This window comes from Xenopus tropicalis, chromosome 6 (assembly GCF_000004195.4).
Source record: "Xenopus tropicalis strain Nigerian chromosome 6, UCB_Xtro_10.0, whole genome shotgun sequence".
Classification (NCBI taxonomy): Eukaryota; Metazoa; Chordata; class Amphibia; order Anura; family Pipidae; genus Xenopus; species Xenopus tropicalis.
In genome coordinates this window covers 3,673,163-3,697,162 of record NC_030682.2, presented here as the reverse complement: position 1 = coordinate 3,697,162, position 24,000 = coordinate 3,673,163, and the positions used below count along the sequence as shown (strand labels likewise).

The following is a 24,000-nucleotide window of genomic DNA, read 5'->3' as shown; positions in this document are numbered from 1 at the left end:
AGGATGTATTTTCTTCTTTTGTGTCACATGTTCTTCTTGTCAGACTTCCTGCTCTCAGAAAAATCCGTCAGGGCACGGGCACGAGTCTGCTCAGTTTGCTCCTCTCTCCCCCTACCATCAAAATTTGCTCCCCCTCCCAAGTCTGTGTGATCTGAGCTCCCAGCAGCCAGAGCTGCAGCAGGAAGCTACAGAGACCAAGCTAAAATGGCACCTGCTATCTCTAACAAACAGAGGGAGCTTCTAGGGCTGTTACTGAGGCAGATAAAGCTTTCTGCAGAATAAATATAGGGTTCTAGCTTGTACTATTGTGACTAATCTATTGGCAGTAACATGCCAAAATGACTTTCCTTCTCCTTTAATCATTCAGTCTGTGGGGCCCTCAGTTGGTAGAAGTCGGTGTATGGGACAAATTACAACTAAAAAAGGTTTACATATTCTTTAAATTACTTTGCAATCCCTTGCTGGGTAGCACCCTAACTAATGATTCTCACCCAGGCACCATCCCACCCTACCCAGAATGCAGCATGAAGGGGCTCAGTGAAGGAGGCAGTGAAGGTGTGTAAGTGCCTGATTGGCTCACTCAGCTCATAAAAGGACAGACATCCAGCTTCATAGTCCAATGAGATCCTGATTCTCCTGCAGGAAGGGACGTGGGGTAACTGTGTCCATTTACTGTCATGTCTCACTGCATATATGTTATTATTCCCTCTGCAGAAACACCAGGACTTGTTATTATTCCCAATACCCGACTGCCTCCCTCCCCTCTCTATACTGGGATAGGCCGCCCCTACCCCCCAGTACCCTGATTCACTGCCCTCCACTTCCCAGTAATGTCGCCCTGAGGGGAAACTCCTGCTGCTTAAAGCCTGAGCATAAACCTGAAATCTCTCTGGGGATTGTGGGTAATGTAGTTCTGTTAGTGAGTAGGAAGCAGATTTCCTGTCCCCTGATACAGATACATGATTATGAGCCGTGTTTATATCCAGTACCAGGTCTGTAGCCTCCTGCCCATAGATCAGTCTCCTTATACCCAGCACAGTATCAGCCAATCCAGGGGCCATTATCCCATCTGCCTCTCTGCCCTCATTATCTGCCCCCTCAGCCCCACACAGTGCAGCTCCATCTGATCCCTGTGCCAGTGAGGAACCCAATGTACCAGCCAAGTTGCACATCTCCTCCATGTCAGGGATCTGCCCGGCCAACTCTTCCCTCTCTGTCTCCGCCTTGTGGATTATATGAGACACAGCAGCCTCCTCCTGCATCCGGGTCTCTGGGTCCAACTTCTCTCTGCCTGGGGTCAGATCCTCACTGTCTCTTATCTGTCTGTCTGTCTCTCTCTCTAGTGTCAGTACTTCAGCTCCCTTTTCTCTCTCTCTAATGATTCTCACCCAGGCACCATTCCCCCATACCCAGAATGCAGCATGAAGGGGCTCAGTGAAGGAGGCAGTGAAGGTGTGTAAGTGCCTGATTGGCTCACTCAGCTCATAAAAGGACAGGTGTCCAGCCTCATAGTCCAACCAGATCCTGATTCTCCTGCAGGAAGGGATGTGGGGTAACTGTGTCCATTTACTGTCATGTCCCACTGAATATCTGTTATTATTCCCTCTGCAGAAACACCAGGACTTGTTATTCTTCCCAATACCAGACTGCCTCCCTCCCCTCTCTATACTGGGATAGGCCACCCCTACCTCCCAGCTCCCTGATTCACTGCCCTCCAGGGCAACTCCTGCTGCTTAAAGCCTGAGAATAAACCTGAAATCTCTCTGGGGATTGTGGGTAATGTAGTTCTGTTAGTGAGTAGGAAGCAGATTTCCTGTCCCCTGATACAGATACATGATTATGAGCCATGTTTATATCCAGTACCAGGTCTGTAGCCTCCTGCCCATAGATCAGTCTCCTTATACCCAGCACAGTATCAGCCAATCCAGGGGCCATTATCCCATCTGCCTCTCTGCCCTCATTATCTGCCTCCTCAGCCCCACACAGTGCAGCTCCATCTGATCCCTGTGCCAGTAAGGAACCCAATGTACCAGCCAAGTTGCACATCTCCTCAGTGATATTGACCCTCAGATCCAGTTGGTGCATCTCTATCCCCAGCTGTTGGATCCTGCCCCCCTGCCCCCTCGGGGTCCCTCCACCCATCTCTCCTGTGCTTCTGGGGGCAGATCTGCAGATGGATGAGTCCCTTGGTTGCCAGCTCCCTCCTTGGGGGGCAGTTCCCGGGGGGGCCCTTTAGCTGGTGCCTCAGTCAGTGGGAGTCTCTCACTCTCAGTCTGTACAGAACATTTCCCTGAATTTCCTCCTTCTCTCCCCCAGGCGCCTCACTCAGCAGCTCCAACTCTGTACCTACAGGGAGGGAAAAGATTCATATTTATATCTATTTTACAGCATTTACCTTGATTTTTCATTTAGTCTGATATAATTATACATGTTAAGATCAATTTTCTCAAAAATAAAAAAAAAACTCCTCCCCAGGCTGTGAGGGAGAAACGTTGCTGTTTGTGGGGGATCTGAGCCACATGTGACCAATAAAGGCTTTTAAACTCCTTTCTGAGATGCTGCTGTGACTGTGACTATTACTTGGCTGATGTGTGGGACAGGCTCACCGGCACCGACGTATGAACGTTTGGAGGGGGGAGTGCTAATAATATTGAGTTGAATGTCTGGCAGAGCCAGGGGGCACTTACTCATTAGCATAACCTGGTGATGTCTGTAGCAATATGTATTAGATTTAGCCACTAGAGGTCTCCCTCCTTATAGACCTGGGTACAAGTTAGCCAACAGAGACTTGTGGGTAGCTGCAGAGAGTGTGTTCAGCAGTAATGGCTTCTGTTAGAATCATCTAATAAAGTTTGATCCTGAGACTGTCTCACCTTGATTTGGCACCCTTACCATGGTGGCAGCAGGGAACAGAACCTTGGAGTGAAAAGCCGACTGGAATCAGTTGAAGTGAAAGTAAAAAATAAAGCAGCTCCCGGCAGTTGTGACTGGGGTACAGCTATACCTGTAACAATCACTGCTAATACTCACATAGTATGGAGAGTGGACTAAAACCCCCTGAGAGACTAAATGTCACATCACAAGCTTGGGAACACTGGAAAGAGGAGTTGGGCCTGTATGTGGCACTCACAGTAGCACCCAGTGATGAGAAGCACAAAATAAAGCTCTTTCATTATTTGATTGGGGAAAAGGGCAGAGAAATCTCACAGACTTTAAGCATAACAAGTGGCAGAGATGATAATCCCACTTTAAGAGACATAATCCAGGCATTTGATAAATACTGTGATCCAAAAAAGAATGAAACTGTGGAAAGATATACATTCCTTTCAAGGAATAAGGAGCCTGGGGAAAATATTGACACATATGTCACAGAACTGAAAATACTCGCATCCACTTGTGAATTTGGGGATATACGAGATTCCCTCATAAGAGACAGAATAGTACCGTATATACTAGAGTATAAGCTGATCCAAATATAAGCCGAGGTACCTAATTTTACCTAAGAAAGCTGGAAAAACGTATTGACTCGAGTATAAGCCTAGGGTGGGAAACTATATGGTAACAATGATACCTTAAGAGTACTACCCCCTTAGCTCAATCAGCAACCAAGCTAAAACACAAAGTTAAAATCCTTCAAAATTATGGTTTATATAGAATATAAAGTGCAATGACAAGTGCAGAATGGGACAGGTGAGGATGGTAGATGAAGATGAATTTGGGAGTGGGCCAGGGCACTGGAGGGTCTGGTTGGGGTGTGATTTGCACACAAAGGACAGAGGGTGCTAGTCTGGAGGGACCCATGGCACCCAACTTGAGTATAAGCCGAGGGCGACTTTTTCAGCACATTTTGGGTGCTGAAAAACTAGGCTTATACTCGAGTATATACAGTATGTGGAACCAGAGACACACACCTGAGAGAGAGAGACTGTGGAACCAGAGACACACACCTGAGAGAGAGAGACTGCTTAGGGAAGAGAATGTGGCCCTGGAAAAATGTCTCCAGATCTGCAGAGCCTCTGAGCTGACAAAGGATAGTGTGAAAGTGATTGGGGGCCCATCTGAGAGTAGGGTACATGCAGTAACTGGCAAAGGCAACATAAGATATAAAATCCAGGGAGTATCAATACTGTGTAAATACTGTGGTAAAAGGCATGAAAGTGACAAAGAGAAATGCCCGGCTTATGGTCAGACATGCAGGCTCTGTGGCAAAAGAAATCATTTCTCAGCCCAGTGCAGGCAGAGCAGCAAGTCACACAGGGCACAGACAGCACAGAGACATAATGTGGCTGCAACTACAGTCAGCAGCAGGGAGTGCAAATGTGGTTAAACCACCAATGGGTAATGACTCAAATCAACTTTCTGCCACTTTTCTTCTAGATAAAAAGCCCATTAAGTTTCAGCTGGACTGTGGGGCAAGCTGCAATGTTATTCCTTGCCATGTGCTTAAAAAAGAAGTTAAACTAGAGCACACTGACCAAGTACTTATGATGTACAACAAAAGTATTCTGAAACCTATGGGTAAATGCAGACTAAAACTTCATAACCCGTGTAATAAAAAGAGTTACAGGCTGGAGTTTACTGTTGTAAATAAATAGAGATCATATGCCACTGCTGGGTGTAAAAGCTGTGCAGGCTATGGCCTTAATAAAAGTGCAGTTGCACAACATAATGGCTCTACAGGGCTCTGCAAGTCTCCAACGTTCTCCAGAAAAGCTGGACTATGATTTAGATTTACTGATAATACAAGCAAACTATGCTGATCTATTTAAAGGGGATGGGTGCCTGGAAGGCAAATATAAACTGGAGGCCAATACTGCCATAGAACCATCCAGGCTACACACAAGGAGAGTAACTGTAGCTTTGATGCAACCACTAAAAGAAACTTCAGGATTTACACAGCAGGCACATTATAGAACCAGTACAGAAGGGCACTGACTGGATAAGTAGCTTGGTAATAGTAACAAAACCATCAGGCAAACTAAGGATATGTATAGATCCCAAACCACTTAACAAAGCCCTAAAAAGGAATCATTACCCAATGCCTACAATAGAAGATATTCTGCCAGATTTATCAGAAGCCGGATATTGTCAGTATGTGATGTTAAAAACGGATTCTGGTGGAACTAGATGAGAAATCAAGTTACTTGACAACTTTTTCCACCCCATTTGGGAGATACAGATGGCTCAGAATGCCAATGGGAATAAGTCCGGCTCCAGAAGTATTTCAGCAAAGGCTAAATCAAGCTCTAGAGGGACTTGCAGGTGTTAAAACAATAGCTGATACTTATTGTTGGTGAAGGTGACAGCCTAGAATCTGCCATCGGGATCATGATCTGAAAATGATCAAGCTTCTAGAAAGATGTAGACAAAAAGGCATTAAACTCAACCTGGAAAAATTTAAGCTTAAAATGACCGACGTGTCATATATAGGGCATCTTTTGACTTCAAGGGCCTGATTCACGAAAGTGCGATAAAACGTGCGCTATTTTTAGTGTGCGCTAAAAATTTTACCGTGTCTTAATTTTGGCAACTTTTCGCACGATTCACTATAAGCATACTTGCGCTTTTTTTACGCGCAATATTGCATGCATTATTTAACTCGCGAAGACTATTTCAATGCGGTATTTGCTGGTACATGCGCTAAATTACGCCCGCGAATAGTCGCCGCATATGAATGGTAGCATAGAAATAGTGTATAAAAATTGTCGCCGCATATAAATGGTGTATATAAATAGTAGCATATAAATAGTAGCCGCTAGTGATGAGCGAATGTGTTCTGGTTTCTTTAGTGAAAAATTAGCAAATCTTTCGAAAGATCCACGAAACGGCAAAAATGTTGTGCGGGCAAAAAAATTGTTGCTGTGACTATTATTTTTTGACGCTTGTATAAATTTTTGGATGTGCGGTGAATTTTTGCGTGGCAAATTTTTTCATGCATTTTGCCATTGGCGGATTGTTTTGCGAAACGCATGAAAAAATCCGCCTCGAAAAAATTCAACGCACATCCAAAAATTTGCTGCGAATCCGTGCCTGGCGAAACATTTCATCACTTGTAGCCAAATATAAATAGTCGCGCAAATGAACGCACGCCATGTTAGCCATACACGCCAATACTTGCGGAAAATTACTGTATTAAAAATGAACATTTCGCTGCAAACTGGCGGCTGCGTCACTCGGGGGGAAACACAGACTGAATAAATAACACTGTAAGTCCATATTTTATTGCAAAAAACTCATTTACTGAACTTTTCTATAATTTTTCGCCTGCCTGTAGTAGGAGTTAAAAGATATAGTGAATCATGCGATCGTATTCTTTTCAGCGCGGAAATTAACGCATGCGGTAAAACTAGCGCAAGAAATAACCCATGCGAAAATGGCGATTTATCGCACGCGATAATACTATCGTGAATCGCGCGTAAATTATCGCGTCTTTTTTACCGCCTCAGCACTTCTGGACACATTGGCCATTGCAAACACATTATAATCCACTAAGAATGATTTTTCACTTGATAGGCCCTCGGCCTCTGCCAAACTAGCAGGTTTGCAGCAACTCCTCTCAGGTTCTGCCAGCCCAGGGGTCACACAGCACCCAGACTCCACACAAAAAGGGGTTTCACTTGGGGAGGCCTCAGCCTCTGCCAATTCCCCACTCTCAGGTTCTGCCAGCCCAGGGGTCACACAGCACCCGGACTCCACACAAAAAGGGGTTTCACTTGGGGAGGCCTCAGCCTCTGCCAATTCCCCACTCTTGGGCTCTGCCAGCCCAGGGATCACACAGCACCCGGACTCCACACAGACAGGGACCTCACTGGGGGAGGCTGCAGCAGGCATCTCCTGTGTAACATCTCCTTGCCTCAGGTTACACACATCAGTAGGTCCTGGTTCTCCAGGGCAATACATTTTAGTCATTTGTGAGGTCTTTTGTTCCTCTCCCACCCCAGCACTGATTGAACTCGGGTGAAAATGAGAATCTCTGGGGCTGACTGTACCCAGAACTGGCTTTGCCTGCTCAAATCAGAATAAATTTTGGGCGCGTGCCTGTATTTCTTCCCTACAATGATCCTCTAATGGTAGGATCTCCTCATAGTCTCTTATAATATCCAGTTCCCAGTAAACCAGTTCAGCCAGTCAGTCCTTCCTTTCCTCTGTATCATTCATGCCAATATATTTAAATCAATAGAGGTCCCATAACTCCCCCTCTGGGGCACCCACAAAGGTGTTGTAGTTACAGAAGCCCAGCGGGTCCCAGAGCTCTTGCCATTGCTCCCAGCTGTGGGGCCGCACCGTGTACGGACTGTATTTGTATCTCCCACCTGGTTGGTGCATGGGGCTCTGCAGGGCATAGTAACCTGCCTCCAGGTCTGCCTCCATCCTCACCAGATCCTGGGATCTGTAGGGATCTGTTGAGTCCAGCCATCATCTGCGCAGCTGAAGGTATCCCATGAGCCTCTGTATATTCCAGGTGGAGCTTCCATGATGCAGGAATGGATTAGGGAGTTGGAAGTCTGTTCCCCCAGTGCCCCAGTCCCCTATCCCACCGCTTGCCCCAGTGTATCACATAATGAGGGGGGGTCCCTGTATAATGGGGCTGGGGAAGTGCATTCTGGGCCGGGGGTGAGTGAGAGGGAGGGGGAATATGTAGGAATCACATATTAAGCCCAGATACAGGGAGTTACAGAATAATTAGCAAAAATAAAACTCTTACCCGCACCCCCTGGCTCTCCCAACAGTGACGCTTGGTGCACAGACGCTGGGGGGGTCGGCTCCCTCCCAAACAGTCTCACAAACACCCAGCGCTGCCACCCAAAGCAATTATAAGCCGGGCAAGTCCTTCCAAGGTTATTGTGAACCTGCAACGTTTCAGAGCACAAAAGCCAGTGCTTAGTGTTTCCTAGTTACAGAATAATGACATTTAGTTGAGCAAACACAGTAACTGCACAGAGACATGTACTGAATATACATCTTGTGACTCTCCCACTTACAGGCAGTAACGGCCTCTCAGTGCTGGGGAGTCTCTCATGGCTGGAAGCTGCAGACTGGGCAGTCTCTCATGGCTGGAAGGCTCAGGCCGGGCAGTCTCTGTTAGTGCTGGGGAGTCTCTCATGGCTAGAAGCTGCAGGCTGGGCAGTCTCTCAGTGCTGGAAGGCTCAGGCTGGGCAGTCTCTCAGTGCTGGGGAGTGCAGGCCGGACAGTCTCTCAGTGCTGGAAGGCTCAGGCTGGGCAGTCTCTCAGTGCTGGGGAGTACAGGCCGGGCAGTCGATCAGTGCCGGGGAGTGCAGACCGGGCAGTCTCTCAGTGCTGGGGAGTGCAGGCCGGGCAGTCTCTCAGTGCTGGGGAGTGCAGGCTGGGCAGTCTCTCAGTGCTGGAAGGCTCAGGCCAGGCAGTCTCTCAGTGCTGGTGAGTGCAGGCCGGGCAGTCTCTCAGTGCTGGGGAATGCAGGCCGGGCAGTCTCTCAGTGCTGGGGAGTGCAGGCCGGGCAGTCTCTCAGTGCTGGGGAGTGCAGGCCGGGCAGTCTCTCAGTGCTGGGGAGTGCGGGCCGGGCAGTCTCTCAGTGCTGGGGAGTGCAGGCTGGCCAGTCTCTCAGTGCTGGAAGGCTCAGGCCGGGCAGTCTCTCAGTGCTGGGGAGTGCAGGCCGGGCAGTCTCTCAGTGCTGGGGAGTACAGGCCGGGCAGTCTCTCAGGCCTGGTGAGTGCAGGCTGGGCAGTCTCTCAGTGCTGGTGAGTGCAGGCCGGGCAGTCTCTCAGTGCTGGAAGGAGAATTCACTGCTTGGTACAAGAAGAAAGTACAGAGCTGCTCCATGATGCACTGACACATAACATTTATAGAGCAATTAGTGATTAAGGCCCATAAGTACATTTACACATTTCTCCTATGAGTAATTAGTTGGTTCTGGAAGGCTTTGAAGAAAATCTGTGATGGCATAGAGACATAGAGACACACTCAGACATAGAGAGACACACTCAGACATAGAAAGAGATACACACAGACAGACAGAGAGAGACACAGAAAGAATGAGAGAGTGCAAAGATTGGATGGACGGTCAGGGAGAAGCCTATTCCCCAGTGATCCCCAACCAGTGGCTCGGTGGGAACATGTTGCTCCCCAACCCCTTGGGTGTTGCTCTCAGTGCCCCCAAACCAGGTGGTTATTTTTGAATTCCTGACTTGGGGGCAAGTTTTGGTTGAATAAAAACCAAATAAACCCCCTGTAAGCTGATAGGGTGCATAGAGGCCCCTAATAGCCAATCACAGCCCTTATTTGGCTCCTCCATGAACTTTTATGGTGCTTGTTTTGCTCCCCAAGTCTTTTTACATTTGACTGTGGCTCCCGAGTAAGAAAGGTTGGGGCCCCTGCCCTATACAATAGACCCTGTGGGCACGTTAGAAAGCCCATTGTATGATTTGCTGTCTCTGGGCCGGATAATCTGAATAAATGGTTTCATCTCTGGAAAAGAACTGGGGTGTCTCCATTTACCTGCCTGTGGGAAATAGTGGCACCCCCAGTATATTTACTATACTATGTACATCTACACTGTCCAACACTGGGAGCAACTGGGAACTGGTTTCCCTTGGTTTATGGGTAATAATAAGCTCCTTACATCTCAGTGTGTTGCACTTTATTCCGTTGCTATGGGGAATCCCTGGGGGATTTAATTGGCCTATTTTCTAGTTTTTTTCAAAACCTGTGTTTAGTGAGCCAACCCCATCAGACACACACAGAATATAAATATAAATTCCCTCTTTTCAGGGTTTAGTGATAATTGTACATGGTCCCTGATCCATAAGAAGCCCTTATTACATTCAGTGCAGTGCAATATTCCTATTGGGTGGATTCAGAACTCACACGGATGGGTTTGCACCAATTGTAAGAACTCCCAGCATGCCCCAGGCTTTATACATTCTGAGGGGCTCCCAGCCCAACATAATAATAACTGGGCAACAGGCAGTGGGACTAACAAACCCAGTCTGGTACTTACACACTGAGTGGGAATCGGGGGGCAAAGTGGAACAGTTGGGTGCGACCCGCCAGGTTTGTGTGCCCCCAGCAACCTGCCCCATGGATTCACTTCTACTTGCATTTAGTAGCAATGTATTCAGCAGGGATGGGGGGGCAGGTATTAGTGATTATTTAATCAAATCCTGTTCCCATGGACTACATTACCCATAAGCCCTTATAAAATATAAAGTACTAGTAACCCCCATACACTGATATCAATCACGTTACATCCCAGTGAAACAGCTTCGACTGTCACATATATTTCTAGAAGTTGAATCAAGTTCAGTGTTTCTGGACTACGTTTCCCATGAGCCCTTGTGAAGCAAATCTGTGACCTGAATGTGTTGCAGAAGCCTAGAAATCTGATGGGAAACAAGAATTGTCAGCTCCTGTTCCCAGCGTATCAGTGGGGGTGGGGGAGAGAGGAATATTTATTACAAATAACAACAAAATGCATCTCTTGGTGCCGGTATTTACTCCTTTTGTTGATGTAAAAATGGTTTCATGTAAAACTAAGAGAATGACAAGATCCCATTGCTGATATTGTAGCACAAAGTGTATCCGTGTGTCTCCGGATCCTTGGCTCCTACTTACAGACAGACTGGTTACTGACTAGAGAAGAAGACATTTTCCCCAGAATAACCACTTATCTTCTCTAATGTAATTTGGGACATTTTTGCTCCGCCCTCTTTGCCTATTTGTTCCCCTCAAAGTGTTGGTATTGAGCCTTCATGAACATATAAAGCCAGGAATCTGTATTGTAATTTGTTTAGTTAGAACCTACTTCTCTGTGTGTCTTGGCTTCCCATTAAGTTGAATAACTAATACCCTGCATATGGGGCCACTGAAGGTGGGATAACTCCGGAATGGTTACTGGGGCAAAAAGTCTCCTCTTGGCATCCAGTGCCCAGGGTCCCCCTCAGGGGTGCGAGTGGGTGCAGCCAGAGACCCAGAGAGACCCAGTTTGGGGACTATAGGAACTGGAGGAATGGGCTGTTGGCAGATTGTTGGCCTGTGTTATACTGGGACTTGGCCAGGGATCAGGGACAGCTTTAGGCCTTTCCTATTAATGTGACTTCTTTGACCCATTCAATTCAGGTGAGCAAGATCAACCACCTAGGGGGTCTAGATGGGCAGTGGCTTAAGGATCCAGTCCCCTATGGGGTAGGGCCCCATTATTTCTAATGTAGTCCCATCAGTGCCTGCCATAGGCATTATTGTTTCCCATTGATTTGAAGGCTAAGTAATTTTAGGCACAGAAAGTCATTATAAGCCTTGTCCCTTACAGCCCCGCAGTGTCCCAGACTCCTGATGTCGCACAAGCATTATGCCTTAATCAGGGCATTAGATAAAAACACACAGTTCCACTTGCAATAAAAAGTCAGGGTTTATTCTGTGGAGACACCATATTCACAGCCACACACAACATTTTGGGGAGGTTTGTAACCCAATCCCTTCCTCAGGTGCCACCTACAGGCTACTGAATGGTAGGTACCAGGATCCCCCACTTGCGCCACGTTTGTATCTGTTGGTTACACAGGGCAGGTCCCAGATTTCCCCCCTGACCCCTCATGTGCCAGTGGGAACCTTGGGAGATGTTGGTTCTACCCATTTGTGTGAAAGATGCCTCGGAGGGTACAAAGGGATTTGCAGGGCACCTTACAGGTGGGGTTACAGGGATATCCCCAGTTTGTGAGTAAATTCCCCCCTCCCTCAGAACATAAGAAAGGTTAAAATAAAACATAAGCCCCACACAAACCCTTTTCAGAAAGTCTTCAGACTTCAGTGGATTTGTAGTTCTGGATCACGGCAACTCTCTTCTCTGTGAGTCTGAATGGGAACACTGAGATATCTCTCTGATTGTAGCTTTCCCCTCACTCTGAATGAGCAAGATACTCTCATCTAATGTGAGTCTGAAGGTGGTGCCTCAGGGTACTGGAGTCCTTGTAACTCTTCCCACACTCGGCGCACACAAAAGGTTTCTCTCCCGTGTGTTTCCGAACAAGACTATTGAGGCTCGTCTGGTCCCTACAGCCTTTCCCACACTCAGGGCACACTAATGGTTTCTCCCCTGTGTGAACATAAGAGTGAAGAGTGAGTGCAGCCTTTGTTTTGAAGCTCTTCCCACACTCAGAACAGACAAATGGCCTCTCCCCGGTGTGACTCAGTTGGTGATACTGGAGCTGGTGTTTCCATCCAAACTGTTCTCCACACTCACAGCAGCTGAATGGTTTCACTCCCGAATGACTCCGATAATGTATGTCCAGTTTACTTTTCTCCATGAATCGTTTCCCACACTCTGTGCACTCATGTGGTTTCTCCCCAGTGTGAACCATTTGGTGCCTTTTCAGATTCTTCTTTGCTGCAAATGATTTGCCACACTCCGTACAGGGGAAAGTCTTTCCTGTGTGCACGTTAATATGAATGTTCAGTTCACTTTTATCCCTGAAACATTTCCCACACTCAGTGCAGACAAATGGGTTCACTCCGGTGTGAATATGAAGGTGCAATTTGAGTTCATGGTTTTTCCTGAAGCCTTTGCCACACTCAGTGCAGACAAATGGTTTCTCTCCTGTGTGAATCTGTAAGTGAGATTTCAGAGAGCTCGAATCCCTGAAGCCTTTCCCACACTCAGTGCAGACAAATGGTTTCTCTCCTGTGTGAATCCGGAGGTGAGATTTCAGAGAGCTCGAATCCCTGAAGCCTTTCCCACACTCAGTGCAGACAAATGGTTTCTCTCCTGTGTGAATCCTTAGATGAACAATCAGTTTAGTCTTATCTCTGTAACTTTTCCCACAATGAGGACAGACAGAAAGCTTCTCTCCTGTGTGAATCCTTAGATGGAGATTAAGTTTGTATTTATTCTTGAAACCTTTCCCACAATGAACACAGACAAATGGCTTCTCACCTGTGTGGCACAGAAAATGGGCTTCAAGCTTAGACTGCTGCCCGAAGCTTTCTCCACACTCTTTGCAGTCAAATGATATTCTGAAATCAGTATCTTGTAACTTTTGTGTTCTCAGAGCAGAAGATTTCCCATCAGCGCCAAACTCTGGAGGCATCGGAGGCCAATCATTACTGGAGGTTTTGCAAAATTCTTTGTGAGTTTGGGTTTGGCTGAGGTTGGCCTGAATGTTTTCACTTCTGTCTTCTCTGATCTTCTTCATCTTGGAGATCTCTGAGGTTCTGCTTCTCTTTCTCAGACTAGTTCCTTAATAACAAATGAACAAAATCATTATTCAGATTGTCATAAAATGTTTTTTGTTAAAGTTATAGGTACATCTAACCAAGTGGCGCTATGAAAAGGGCAAATTGAGACCGAGAGGTTGAGAACTGGAAGACCAGTTTTTGTCTCAGTCCTATAGAAAGAGGAATGCCTATACTAGCATAGCTTTATGGTCTCTCCCCATACACCCTATGAACAAGCTCAGGGGTCTGTTCCTGCTGAATAGTGCGGGGCAATACTCATGCTCACCTGGATTATATTATACTATGTAGTGGCCAATCCAAATTATTGGATTTAGCAGTTAAAGACCCTGTTTTTGGAATGATTTGGCTGGAAGGTGTATCAGCATATCCTTTATAGGAGAAATTGGTGGAGGGTAAATGTGTGAAGTAGTAGTAGGCAAGTAAAGTAGTAAGTGGGCATAATAAGGGAACTGGGTGACTGGTCAGTGGCAGGTAAGTAAGGAACCTCTCATGCCCATAGTGCTAGCCAGGAAAATCCCCTTATCTAGTATCATTGCACAGAGAACACATTTTCCCTTCTGTATCCATCCCAGGCAAATATCCAATAATCCAATAAATAATGACAAAAAAAACTAACAGTTAAAAAATGGAAAACAAAAGATTTGAATTTTAGAAGAAATTATGGAGGCTAAGAAATATAAAATCTGAAATATTCTCAGCTATTTGTACCTTCACTTCTTCCTGACAGACTCCTGCCTGGCTCCCCATTAATGAATAAAGAATTTATCATTGGTCCTCCAGTCCTAACATTAGAACATAATAATTACAACTAATAAGGAGCCCATAGTATAGTTACCTGTGTCTGGATAAGAATTCCTTCCTGTCCGGCTTTTTCTCTTCCCCCTGGAACATTCTCAGCAGAGACTCTGCCCAGAAATCTGCTCCTTGGAGATATTCCCCAACTCTTTATACTAATTCCTCCTTCTCTCCATCCCATGGGCACCAATGAAGATTCTTGGAAGATTCTGCCCCTTTATATCAATGGCTCCTCCCATATATCTCCCATTGGCAGGGGCTGTCTGTGCTATTTGCATATGAGAGCTAGTATGGAGATGAGCTGCCCAGCAGGAAGTCAATCAACCCCACCCTGACTATTGTCCCACACATAAAGGGGAATCTGTAAAGGTAAACAAGGTTCCACCCATCCTGTAAGTTGGGGCAGGAGGCCTGAAACTGAATCTTATTTTTTCTGACAAAGCAGAGATGGAGAAAAATATTTGTAATATTTTTGAAAATGTTGGTTTAGTCCATCGATTTATGGTCATAGGACAATGGGGGTTTCAATTACCCCTGTACTCGGTGCAAACAATCAAGGTGACTGGTGCTGGGACTGTGATACAATCCTACAATTCAGTGACTGGCTGCCATTTTGAGATGAGGAACAATTCCCCCAATTTACCTTCTAGGACAAAGTAGAGAGAGAACCAGGGGGGTTTAGGAGACACCTGAAAGCAGCAGCGAGTCAGAGACACAGAGTTTGGCCCCTTAGGGGTCTCTCCATGGATCAACTAAAGGCTGAACTTATTTTTTAACCCCAACTATGTTATATTGCAAACCCAGTGATTGATTTCTCCTTATCAGCTTTTGCAGTTTTTTTATATGTATGTAAGAAATTGCTCATCTTGGGTGCCATTATGTGTTATATAAATGTGTTTGTGTCTTTATACATATTTATGTGTTATACAATCTTACAGATTTGGCGAGCCAGGCAGGAGAGCAATGCATGGCATTTAATTCATATTTATGTGTATTGTGTATTGTGTAGCAAACCAGTTGATTAGCGCGGCAAATTTTTTAGGTCACGCCCACTTTATGGCCACGCCCCCCCCCCAAACAGGCCCATTTTACAAAACCACACCTGAAAAGCATAACATACACAAAGTGCACCAGAAGACAGACACGGTGGCCCCAATCATTTTATGACATATTGTGGCCCTAAGGATTTCATTACGCACTGTGGCACCTGTATTTAATGGCAGACTCATGACAGACATTGGTAGCCAGGTGTTATGTTTTGCATTAGCGCTAGAGCAGGGACCCCCTAAAACATTGCTGGTCCTCCCCCAGTGTCCCCCTACTATGGGCTGCTCCTCACTGCAGCATCCAACCAACATCCTCCAGCTCCCCCCAGCGTCCCCCCAACATCCTTCAGCTCCCCCCAACATCCTTCAGCCCCCCCAGCATCCTTCAGCTCCCCCCAACATCCTTCAGCTCCCCCCAACATCCTTCAGCCCCCCCAGCATCCTTCAGCTCCCCCCAACATCCTTCAGCTCCCCCCAACATCCTTCAGCTCCCCCCAACATCCTTCAGCTCCCCCAACATCCTTCAGCCCCCCCCAACATCCTTCAGCCCCCCCCAACATCCTCCAGCCCCCCCAACATCCTCCAGCCCCCCCCCAACATCCTTCAGCTCCCCCAACATCCTTCAGTTTCCCACAACATCCTTCAGCTCCCCCAACATCCTCCCCAACATCCTTCAGCTCCCCCAACATCCTTCAGTTTCCCCCAACATCCTTCAGCTCCCCCAACATCCTCCCCAACATCCTTCAGTTTCCCCCAGCATCCTTCAGTTTCCCCCAACATCCTTCAGTTTCCCCCAACATCCTTCAGCTCCCCCAACATCCTTCAGTTTCCCCCAACATCCTTCAGCTCCCCCAACATCCTTCAGTTTCCCCCAACATCCTTCAGTTTCTCCCAACATCCTTCAGTTTCCCCCAACATCCTCCCCAACATCCTTCAGCTCCCCCAACATCCTTCAGTTTCCCCCAACATCCTTCAGCTCCCCCAACATCCTTTAGTTTCCCCCAACATCCTTCAGCTCCCCCAACATCCTCCCCAACATCCTTCAGTTTCCCCCAACATCCTTCAGTTTCTCCCAAAATCCTTCAGTTTCCCCCAACATCCTTCAGCTCCCCCAACATCCTCCCCATCATCCTTCAGCTCCCCCAACATCCTTCAGCTCCCCCAACATCCTTCAGTTTCCCACAACATCCTTCAGCTCCCCCAACATCCTCCCCAACATCCTTCAGCTCCCCCAACATCCTTCAGTTTCCCCCAACATCCTTCAGCTCCCCCAACATCCTCCCCAACATCCTTCAGTTTCCCCCAGCATCCTTCAGTTTCCCCCAACATCCTTCAGTTTCCCCCAACATCCTTCAGCTCCCCCAACATCCTTCAGTTTCCCCCAACATCCTTCAGCTCCCCCAACATCCTTCAGTTTCCCCCAACATCCTTCAGTTTCTCCCAACATCCTTCAGTTTCCCCCAACATCCTTCAGCTCCCCCAACATCCTCCCCAACATCCTTCAGCTCCCCCAACATCCTTCAGTTTCCCCCAACATCCTTCAGCTCCCCCAACATCCTTTAGTTTCCCCCAACATCCTTCAGCTCCCCCAACATCCTCCCCAACATCCTTCAGTTTCCCCCAACATCCTTCAGTTTCTCCCAAAATCCTTCAGTTTCCCCCAACATCCTTCAGCTCCCCCAACATCCTCCCCATCATCCTTCAGCTCCCCCAACATCCTTCAGTTTCCCCCAACATCCTTCAGCTCCCCCAACATCCTCCCCAACATCCTTCAGTTCCCCCAACATCCTTCAGCTCCCCCAACATCCTCCCCAACATACTTCAGCCCCCCCAACATCCTCCAACATCCTCCAGCTCCCCCCAACATCCTCCCCAATATCCTTCAGCTCCCCCCAACATCCTTCAGCTCCCCCAACATCCTCCCCAACATACTTCAGCCCCCCCAACATCCTCCAGCTGCCCTTACCTTCCTCCAGTGTCCTCCCCAGTGTCCCCCTGCTCCTACCACCACCAGCTTCCTCAGCTGCACCCCAGGGCTCTTCTTCTCCTCCTCGTGACGTCACACGCACGTCTCCCCTTAGCGCCGCAGCTTCTGCACTGTGAATGGCTTTTTGTTAAAACTGAAGCGAGCGGTGCAGAAGCTGTGGCGCTAAGGGGAGACGTGCGTGTGACGTCATGGGAGCGGAGCCCTTTAAAAGCGGGACAGATCGGGGCCTGTCCGGGACAGCGGGACAGGGTGGCAAAAGCGGGACTGTCCCGCGTAAAGCGGGACAGTTGGGAGGTATGGAATAAGGTGGGTAAGGGGGGGGTACAGCGCACAGACAGTGCAGCAAAGTGTAAAGGCCATGGGTTACTGCAGGGGCCTGAGATGGGATCCAGCCCAGACATGGGGGGGCAGAATAAGGTGGGTAAGGGGGGGGTACAGCGCACAGACAGTGCAGCAAAGTGTAAAGGCCATGGGTTACTGCAGGGGCCTGAGATGGGATCCAGCCCAGACATGGGGGGGCAGAATAAGGTGGGTAAGGGGGGGTACAGCGCACAGACAGTGCAGCAAAGTGTAAAGGCCATGGGTTACTGCAGGGGCCTGAGATGGGATCCAGCCCAGACATGGGGGGGCAGAATAAGGTGGGTAAGGGGGGTACAGCACACAGACAGTGCAGCAAAGTGTAAAGGTTATGGGTTAGTGCAGGGGCCTGAGATGGGATCCAGCCCAGACATGGGGGGGCAGAATAAGGTGGGTAAGGGGGGGTACAGCGCACAGACAGTGCAGCAAAGTGTAAAGGCCATGGGTTACTGCAGGGGCCTGAGATGGGATCCAGCCCAGACATGGGGGGGCAGAATAAGGTGGGTAAGGGGGGGGTACAGCGCACAGACAGTGCAGCAAAGTGTAAAGGCCATGGGTTACTGCAGGGGCCTGAGATGGGATCCAGCCCAGACATGGGGGGGCAGAATAAGGTGGGTAAGGGGGGGGGTACAGCGCACAGACAGTGCAGCAAAGTGTAAAGGCCATGGGTTACTGCAGGGGCCTGAGATGGGATCCAGCCCAGACATGGGGGGGCAGAATAAGGTGGGTAAGGGGGGGGTACAGCGCACAGACAGTGCAGCAAAGTGTAAAGGCCATGGGTTACTGCAGGGGCCTGAGATGGGATCCAGCCCAGACATGGGGGGGCAGAATAAGGTGGGTAAGGGGGGGGGTACAGCGCACAGACAGTGCAGCAAAGTGTAAAGGCCATGGGTTACTGCAGGGGCCTGAGATGGGATCCAGCCCAGACATGGGGGGGCAGAATAAGGTGGGTAAGGGGGGGTACAGCGCACAGACAGTGCAGCAAAGTGAGCTGGAAACAAAGCCTCTAAAAGTGTGTGGGATTTTCTAACTGGCAGAAGGGTTACAATTATGAGTAGGAACAACTGGGAGTGTTTTTATAATTAGGTTAATTATTGCCTCACAGTACCCCAAAACTTCAGCCTGTGTGAGTGTTATATAATTTGGGTCTCTCCTTTCACTTTCAGCACAAATACATATTATACATTAATGGGGGTCCCTGAATGTTATACCTTTTTGTATTTAGGGGGCTCTTTCCTTGTAAAGTCCTTCGCCCTCTAGGTGGGGATTTGTAAGAAATTGCTCATCTTGGGGCCATTATTTGTGTTATATACATATGTGTTTGTGTCTCTATACATATTTATGTGTTACACACTGAGTATGGGGGAGTTCTACTGATTACTATAAACCAGTTGCCCAAGTCCCACCCGAAGCCAAATCCCCATATGAAAGGGTATTTCTGGGGATGGGGGTGGGACAGTGCGGCTGCTACAGGAGCCATAAACACTCATTACTGTATGGGAGAAGCCTTCTCATTAGTTACTGAACAAAGGCGGGTGTGGCTCTTATCAACCCCATCTGATCAGTTGGTATGTGGGGCAGGGGCTGAAAGGTGTATAAATGTGGGCTGGGCAGTAGTCAGGGGGGAGGAGCATGTGGGAGGAGCATCAGAAGTGACCGGGGGGATGTGGGGGCTACAGGCTATAGGGAAGCCATGATCAGCTGGTTAGAGAAAAGGAACCAGACCCCCATGTTCTGTGTTTGTCGGTAGCTATAATGATGTAGGCTTGTTATTAATCTGTAACTGTAAGTAATGTAAATATATTGTTTTGTTTTAAATAATCCTTTAATTGTAACAATCAACTGATTTGCTATTCAATATATTCATTTATATATACACTTATTGGTGTGGGTTATTTGTCTGCTTCTCAAAAGAACCGGAACCCTAGTAAGAGGGGTGATTAATATAATTTTATTATAATATATATATATAGTCTAACACACTGTCTGGGTTTCAAATGAGGGGTGGGCGTGTCCTAACGGTCCCTGCCAGAAGCCCAGTAGGAGGGGGAGAGCCAATCACAGCCCAGCACTCACACAAGCACAGACAGGCTCATGGGAAAACACAAAGCAGATAATCCTGCAAAGTACGTTTAATCACATGACATGTTTGGGGTACTGGGCCTTTAATCATATAGGTGTCAGAACAGAACAGTGGGGGGGGGGCTAACTTGTACCAACCTCTGCAATTTGTATATTTCATTTACCTGTTGGAGCTGCTGGGGAAAAGCCAAAGGCAGAGGCTTCTGTGTCTCTGATTAGTCAGGGTGAATGTCAATCACTTTTTGAACCAATAGCTTCTTGCTCTCAGCTGGCCAATCCCGGAGCGAGCACAGGGAAAGGGAGGGGACTGGGCGGAGCAGACAAGAGGCAGGTTGAGCGGAGGGAAAGCAGTTGAAGGTACAAGTATGTGGCACTGAGTGAGCTGTGTGTGTTTGTGTGGCAGTTGGAGCAGGGAGGGGGGAGCGTTTGTGTGCCCAGCCTGATGCCCCCCTTCCCTCATTCCTGCCCATTTTGTTATTATTATGTGGGGTTTGGCATTTGCTTTGTTGCCCCCCACTTCTGCCAGGGACCCCTTATGGCCCCAAAGCATAACATTATCTGTGGGACTGTCAGCCAAAGGCTTTAACCTGAGAGTGACGTGTGGCCCCAGAGTTCCTGGCAGTGTTTGGCAGTGATTTACCCGAAATTACCTGTGAGATCAAAACATTCCTGATGAAGGGAAAAGAGGGTTCATAGAAAGACAGGGGGGAAAGGCACAAGTGCAGCAAAGGGAAAGAACAAGCCGGTTATATCAGTATATGGGATGTACCGGGGGGGCAGCCCCCATTGTATTAACTGTATATAATGCACTTATTGCACCAGAACCTTCCCTGTATAATGTATTTGGAGTTACCTTTTTATTTTATACTGTTTTGGGTACAGGATCTGCTTCTTTCATTGTATTATATGGGGGGGTAGCATTGCCCATCTGCAAATCGCTGTGGCGACTAATCTCCCCGCCTGTCACAGGCCTGAAGGTCCTCTCCAATAATCCCCTTATCACATGCCCCATATTCACTATTCATTATGTGCTACTGAGTAACAGTAAGTGGCTTTCCTGCCCGTGTAACCCTGCGATACACGTGGTGCCTCAATGGGGAGGAGATTTCAAGCTGAAAGTACAGAAGCAACTGGGGGTCTCAGAAATCAGTTATTGGTCAGAATGAGTCAGCTGAGCTGACGAGTGGAGGGAGGGGTCCGTATCTAAAGAATGTGCTCTGAGTCTGTCCTGTGTGTCTCCCACCTTAGCCTCTTGTCTGAGATATCATGTGACTCCCCAAAGCCTTCCGTAATGGGGCCGGGGTCCCCCAATATCCCACCAGGGGGAAATAAATAAGGAACAGCACCGCGTGATCCCAGGAACTGAGAGGGTTAACTCACAGGAGTCCAAAGTGCTGTTTGTCTCTGGGGAAAGAGAACTTTGTATTTCGTTTCTTGTTCAGTTCCCGTTCTGCTCTCAGCGATGGCGGCTGCTGATCTGAGAGACGAGCTGAGCTGCTCCATCTGCCTGAGCATTTATACTGATCCGGTAATGCTGCCCTGTGGCCATAACTTCTGCCGGGGCTGCGTTGGCAGTGTGATGGATGCCCAGGAGGGATTGGGGGCTTATTCCTGCCCTGAATGCAGAGCCGAGTATCAGGAGCGCCCCGCCCTGCCCAGGAACAGAACTCTGGGGAACATAGCAGCGCGGTTCTGTCCGACTGAGCCGGAGCCGGGGGAGACTGGGATTCCCTGCACTTACTGTGTCCTCTCCCCTGTACCCGCTGTTATATCCTGTCTGCACTGTGAGGCTTCTCTGTGTGATACCCACCTGCGGGGGCACAGCCAGTCGGCAGAACATGTACTCACTGAGCCCACCGCTTCCTTTATTGGGAGAAAATGTTCTGTACATCACAAGGTTCTGGAGTATCACTGCTGTGAGGATTCTGCCTGTATCTGTGTGTCCTGCTGCCTGGCCGGGGGGCACCGGGGCCACAGGGTGGAGCTGCTGAGTGAGGCCTCTGAGAAGAAGAAAGAGAAACTGAGGAAAGTTCTGGAGAAACTGAGCCCAGAGAGAGAGGAGACTGAGAGAGGAGCCCAGAGGCTGCAGGAGCGCAAGAGAGAAGGGGCAGAAGTGGCAGCCGGTGAGACAGAGAGAGTCACTGCCCTGTTTAGGGGCATCAGGGAAGAGCTGGAAGCCCTAGAGAAGCGACTCCTGAGTGACATCTCCAGGCAGAAAGAGGAGCTCTCACTCACACTCACTGAGCTGATCCAACAGCTGGAAATAAAGAAGGACGAGCTGTCCAGGAAGATCCGGCACATTGAGGAGCTGTGCAACATGGCAGATCCACTCACTGTCCTACAGGAACAATGGGAATCCCATGGAGCTGCCTTTTGTGGGGCTTTGGTGGCAGATACTGAGGGCAGAGAGAGAGAGGGTATAAAGGTCCCGGCTGTAGGGGATCTGGATGTGGGTCGGATCTCAGAGACATTACTCACAGGCTTAGCTGGGATTCTGACTGGGGTAAAGGGAAGGATCTATGGGCAGGAGGCTACAGACCTGGTACTGGCTATAAACACGGCTCATAATCGTGTATCTGTATCAGGGGACAGGAAATCTGCTTCCTACTCACCAACAAACCAACATTACCCACAATCCCCAGAGAGATTTCAGCTTTATGCTCAGGCTTTAAGCAGCAGGAGTTTCCCCTCAGGGCGACATTACTGGGAAGTGGAGGTCAGTGAATCAGGGAACTGGGGGATAGGGGCGGCCTATCCCAGTATAGAGAGGGGAGGGGGGCAGTCTGGTATTGGGAATAATAACAAGTCCTGGGGTTTGTACAGAGGGAATATTAATTACAGATATTCAGTGAGACATGACAGTAAATGGACACATTTGCCCCACACCCCTTCCTGCAGGAGAATCAGGATCTGGTTGGACTATGAGGCCGGACGCCTGTCCTTTTATGAGCTGAGTGAGCCAATCAGGCACTTACACACCTTCACTGCCTCCTTCACTGAGCCCCTTCATGCTGCATTCAGGGTATGGGGGGATGTAGGTGCCTGGATGAGAATCATTCGCTAGTAGGATACAGTAGAACAGTTTCTATAGGACAGAATAAGGTGCAGTCAGTAAAGCCCAGCTAATGGCACCCCCTCAGCTCCCTGGCTGCCCTATTTTATATCAGTGCTTACCAAATTGTTACATGTATTAGAATTATGTCACTCAAACTGCCTCTCCTCAGTGCAGTGAAGGGGCCCCATTCCCCAAGCACAGATAGAAGCTACATTGGGAGATGGAGGGCCCCTACCCTGTGGGTACATCAGTGGGAAGCTTTCTGGGATAGCGCTAGGAATGGTGTTATCTGTGTGAGACAGAAAGGGAGTAAATACAACACAATACTTTATTGGTATTATACCCCAGGGAAGCTTAGTGAATTATCCCTAGTGATGAGCGAATGTGTCTCGTTTCAGTTTGCCAAAAAATTTGCAAAACCAGGTGAAAAATTTTGCTCAACAATAATTGCATCCAGATACAACCACTATGTGCTGTAGAGAATGTGGACAAGAGTCCACAAGGGATAGTGCTGCTTGAACAGAGGTTCAATTGTCCCCACTGCTCCCAGTGCTGTTTAGCCCTCCTGGCTGCTTCAGGCATTGCATTTCCAATTGGTTGGTATGGGGAGCAGTGACGGGAAGGCTATTCCCCACCAGAGAGCAATAGAAGCCAAACATCTCATATGGGAGAAGATAGGAATGATTATAAAAAGCTCTCCCCAATGTTCCTGTGTCTCATCTTGTTGTTCCCCTGAGCTAATTCTATATGAAGTATAGAGACAACTGCCCCACAAACACAGGTCCCATTCAGATTATTATCCCACCAAGTCATTGGAGAAACAAACCCTTTGGTGATTGGTAGATCTGAGTGGGAATAAAATATCCTGTGTATTTCTGATTTACTCTGTGTTACAGTTCTGTGTATGAGAAGGAAGCACAGTTGGGGAGTCCCTTATTTATACAGGGTCTGATCATCAGTTTGAGGGGGTTTAATTCGCCTGTGGCCTTCTCCTCCCTTAGAAAGATGAATTTGCCTTTAAATATCATAATACATACATGAAGTATCAGAAAAATGTCCCAGCAGGAAAACAATCCGCCCCACCCTGATTATTGTCCCACAGATAAACACAGATCCCCGGGGGGCTGAATGGGGAATATACGGATGGGCTGAAACTGTTATTTGAATATCCTAGGGCTACTACTATTGGTCTAAGGGGTTTCCTTATCCTTTGGAACTCGTAAATGATATAATGAAGTTCCGATATAATCTGTAACGAATGACGACTTCATTTGAAGTTCTTTGTATCACATGTAATTCACTGGTTTGTGTTGCTGACAAGGCTTTGTCTTTTATTAATTAATAACCAAGCATCTTTTATGCTGAAGACCCTGTCTTTTGATAACAACATTGATTATGTGTATTTCTGACTTTTTGCCTTCTGCTTCCAAAACAGACTGGTTGGTGACTACAGAAAACTAGAAATCTTCACC

At 48.0% G+C, this 24,000-nt stretch overlaps 3 protein-coding genes across 3 annotated transcripts in view; 1 reads left to right on the top strand and 2 right to left on the bottom strand.

The window, feature by feature from the left end:
* LOC116411531 overlaps nucleotides 1-7,012 on the bottom strand; it is a 41,938-nt gene extending 34,926 nt beyond the window's left edge. The window contains exon 1 of the mRNA XM_031903955.1: nucleotides 6,516-7,012. Coding sequence (XP_031759815.1) covers nucleotides 6,516-6,909 — 394 coding nt within the window. The 5' untranslated portion in view covers nucleotides 6,910-7,012. The remainder of the gene's footprint in view (nucleotides 1-6,515) is intronic.
* A 4,352-nt stretch (nucleotides 7,013-11,364) lies between these two features.
* On the bottom strand, nucleotides 11,365-14,175 carry LOC101732321 (gastrula zinc finger protein XlCGF57.1-like). Its single transcript, XM_031904290.1, has 3 exons — nucleotides 14,042-14,175; nucleotides 12,617-13,207; nucleotides 11,365-12,532 (listed from the first exon to the last, which is right to left on the bottom strand). The coding sequence occupies exons 2-3, from the start codon at nucleotides 13,161-13,163 to the stop codon at nucleotides 11,895-11,897; spliced, it is 1,185 nt and encodes a 394-aa protein (XP_031760150.1). The 5' UTR covers nucleotides 13,164-13,207; nucleotides 14,042-14,175; the 3' UTR covers nucleotides 11,365-11,894.
* A 6,353-nt stretch (nucleotides 14,176-20,528) lies between these two features.
* On the top strand, nucleotides 20,529-23,717 carry LOC100487332 (E3 ubiquitin/ISG15 ligase TRIM25-like). The gene has a single exon (XM_002943743.5). It carries the CDS (start codon nucleotides 20,936-20,938, stop codon nucleotides 22,535-22,537), a length of 1,602 nt encoding a protein of 533 aa, XP_002943789.2. The 5' UTR covers nucleotides 20,529-20,935; the 3' UTR covers nucleotides 22,538-23,717.
* The last annotated feature ends 283 nt before the right edge of the window (nucleotides 23,718-24,000 follow it).

Excerpts from the sequence above, each read along its gene's own strand:
- LOC101732321 (XM_031904290.1), bottom strand. The coding sequence starts at position 13,163 with ATGAAGAAGATCAGAGAAGACAGAAGTGAAAACATTCAGGCCAACCTC. Across the intron at positions 12,533-12,616 it reads CTGCACTGAGTGTGGGAAAG|GCTTCAGGAAAAACCATGAA; the intron begins GCTTCAGGGATT and ends AGTGTGGCAAAG.
- LOC100487332 (XM_002943743.5), top strand. The coding sequence starts at position 20,936 with ATGGCGGCTGCTGATCTGAGAGACGAGCTGAGCTGCTCCATCTGCCTG.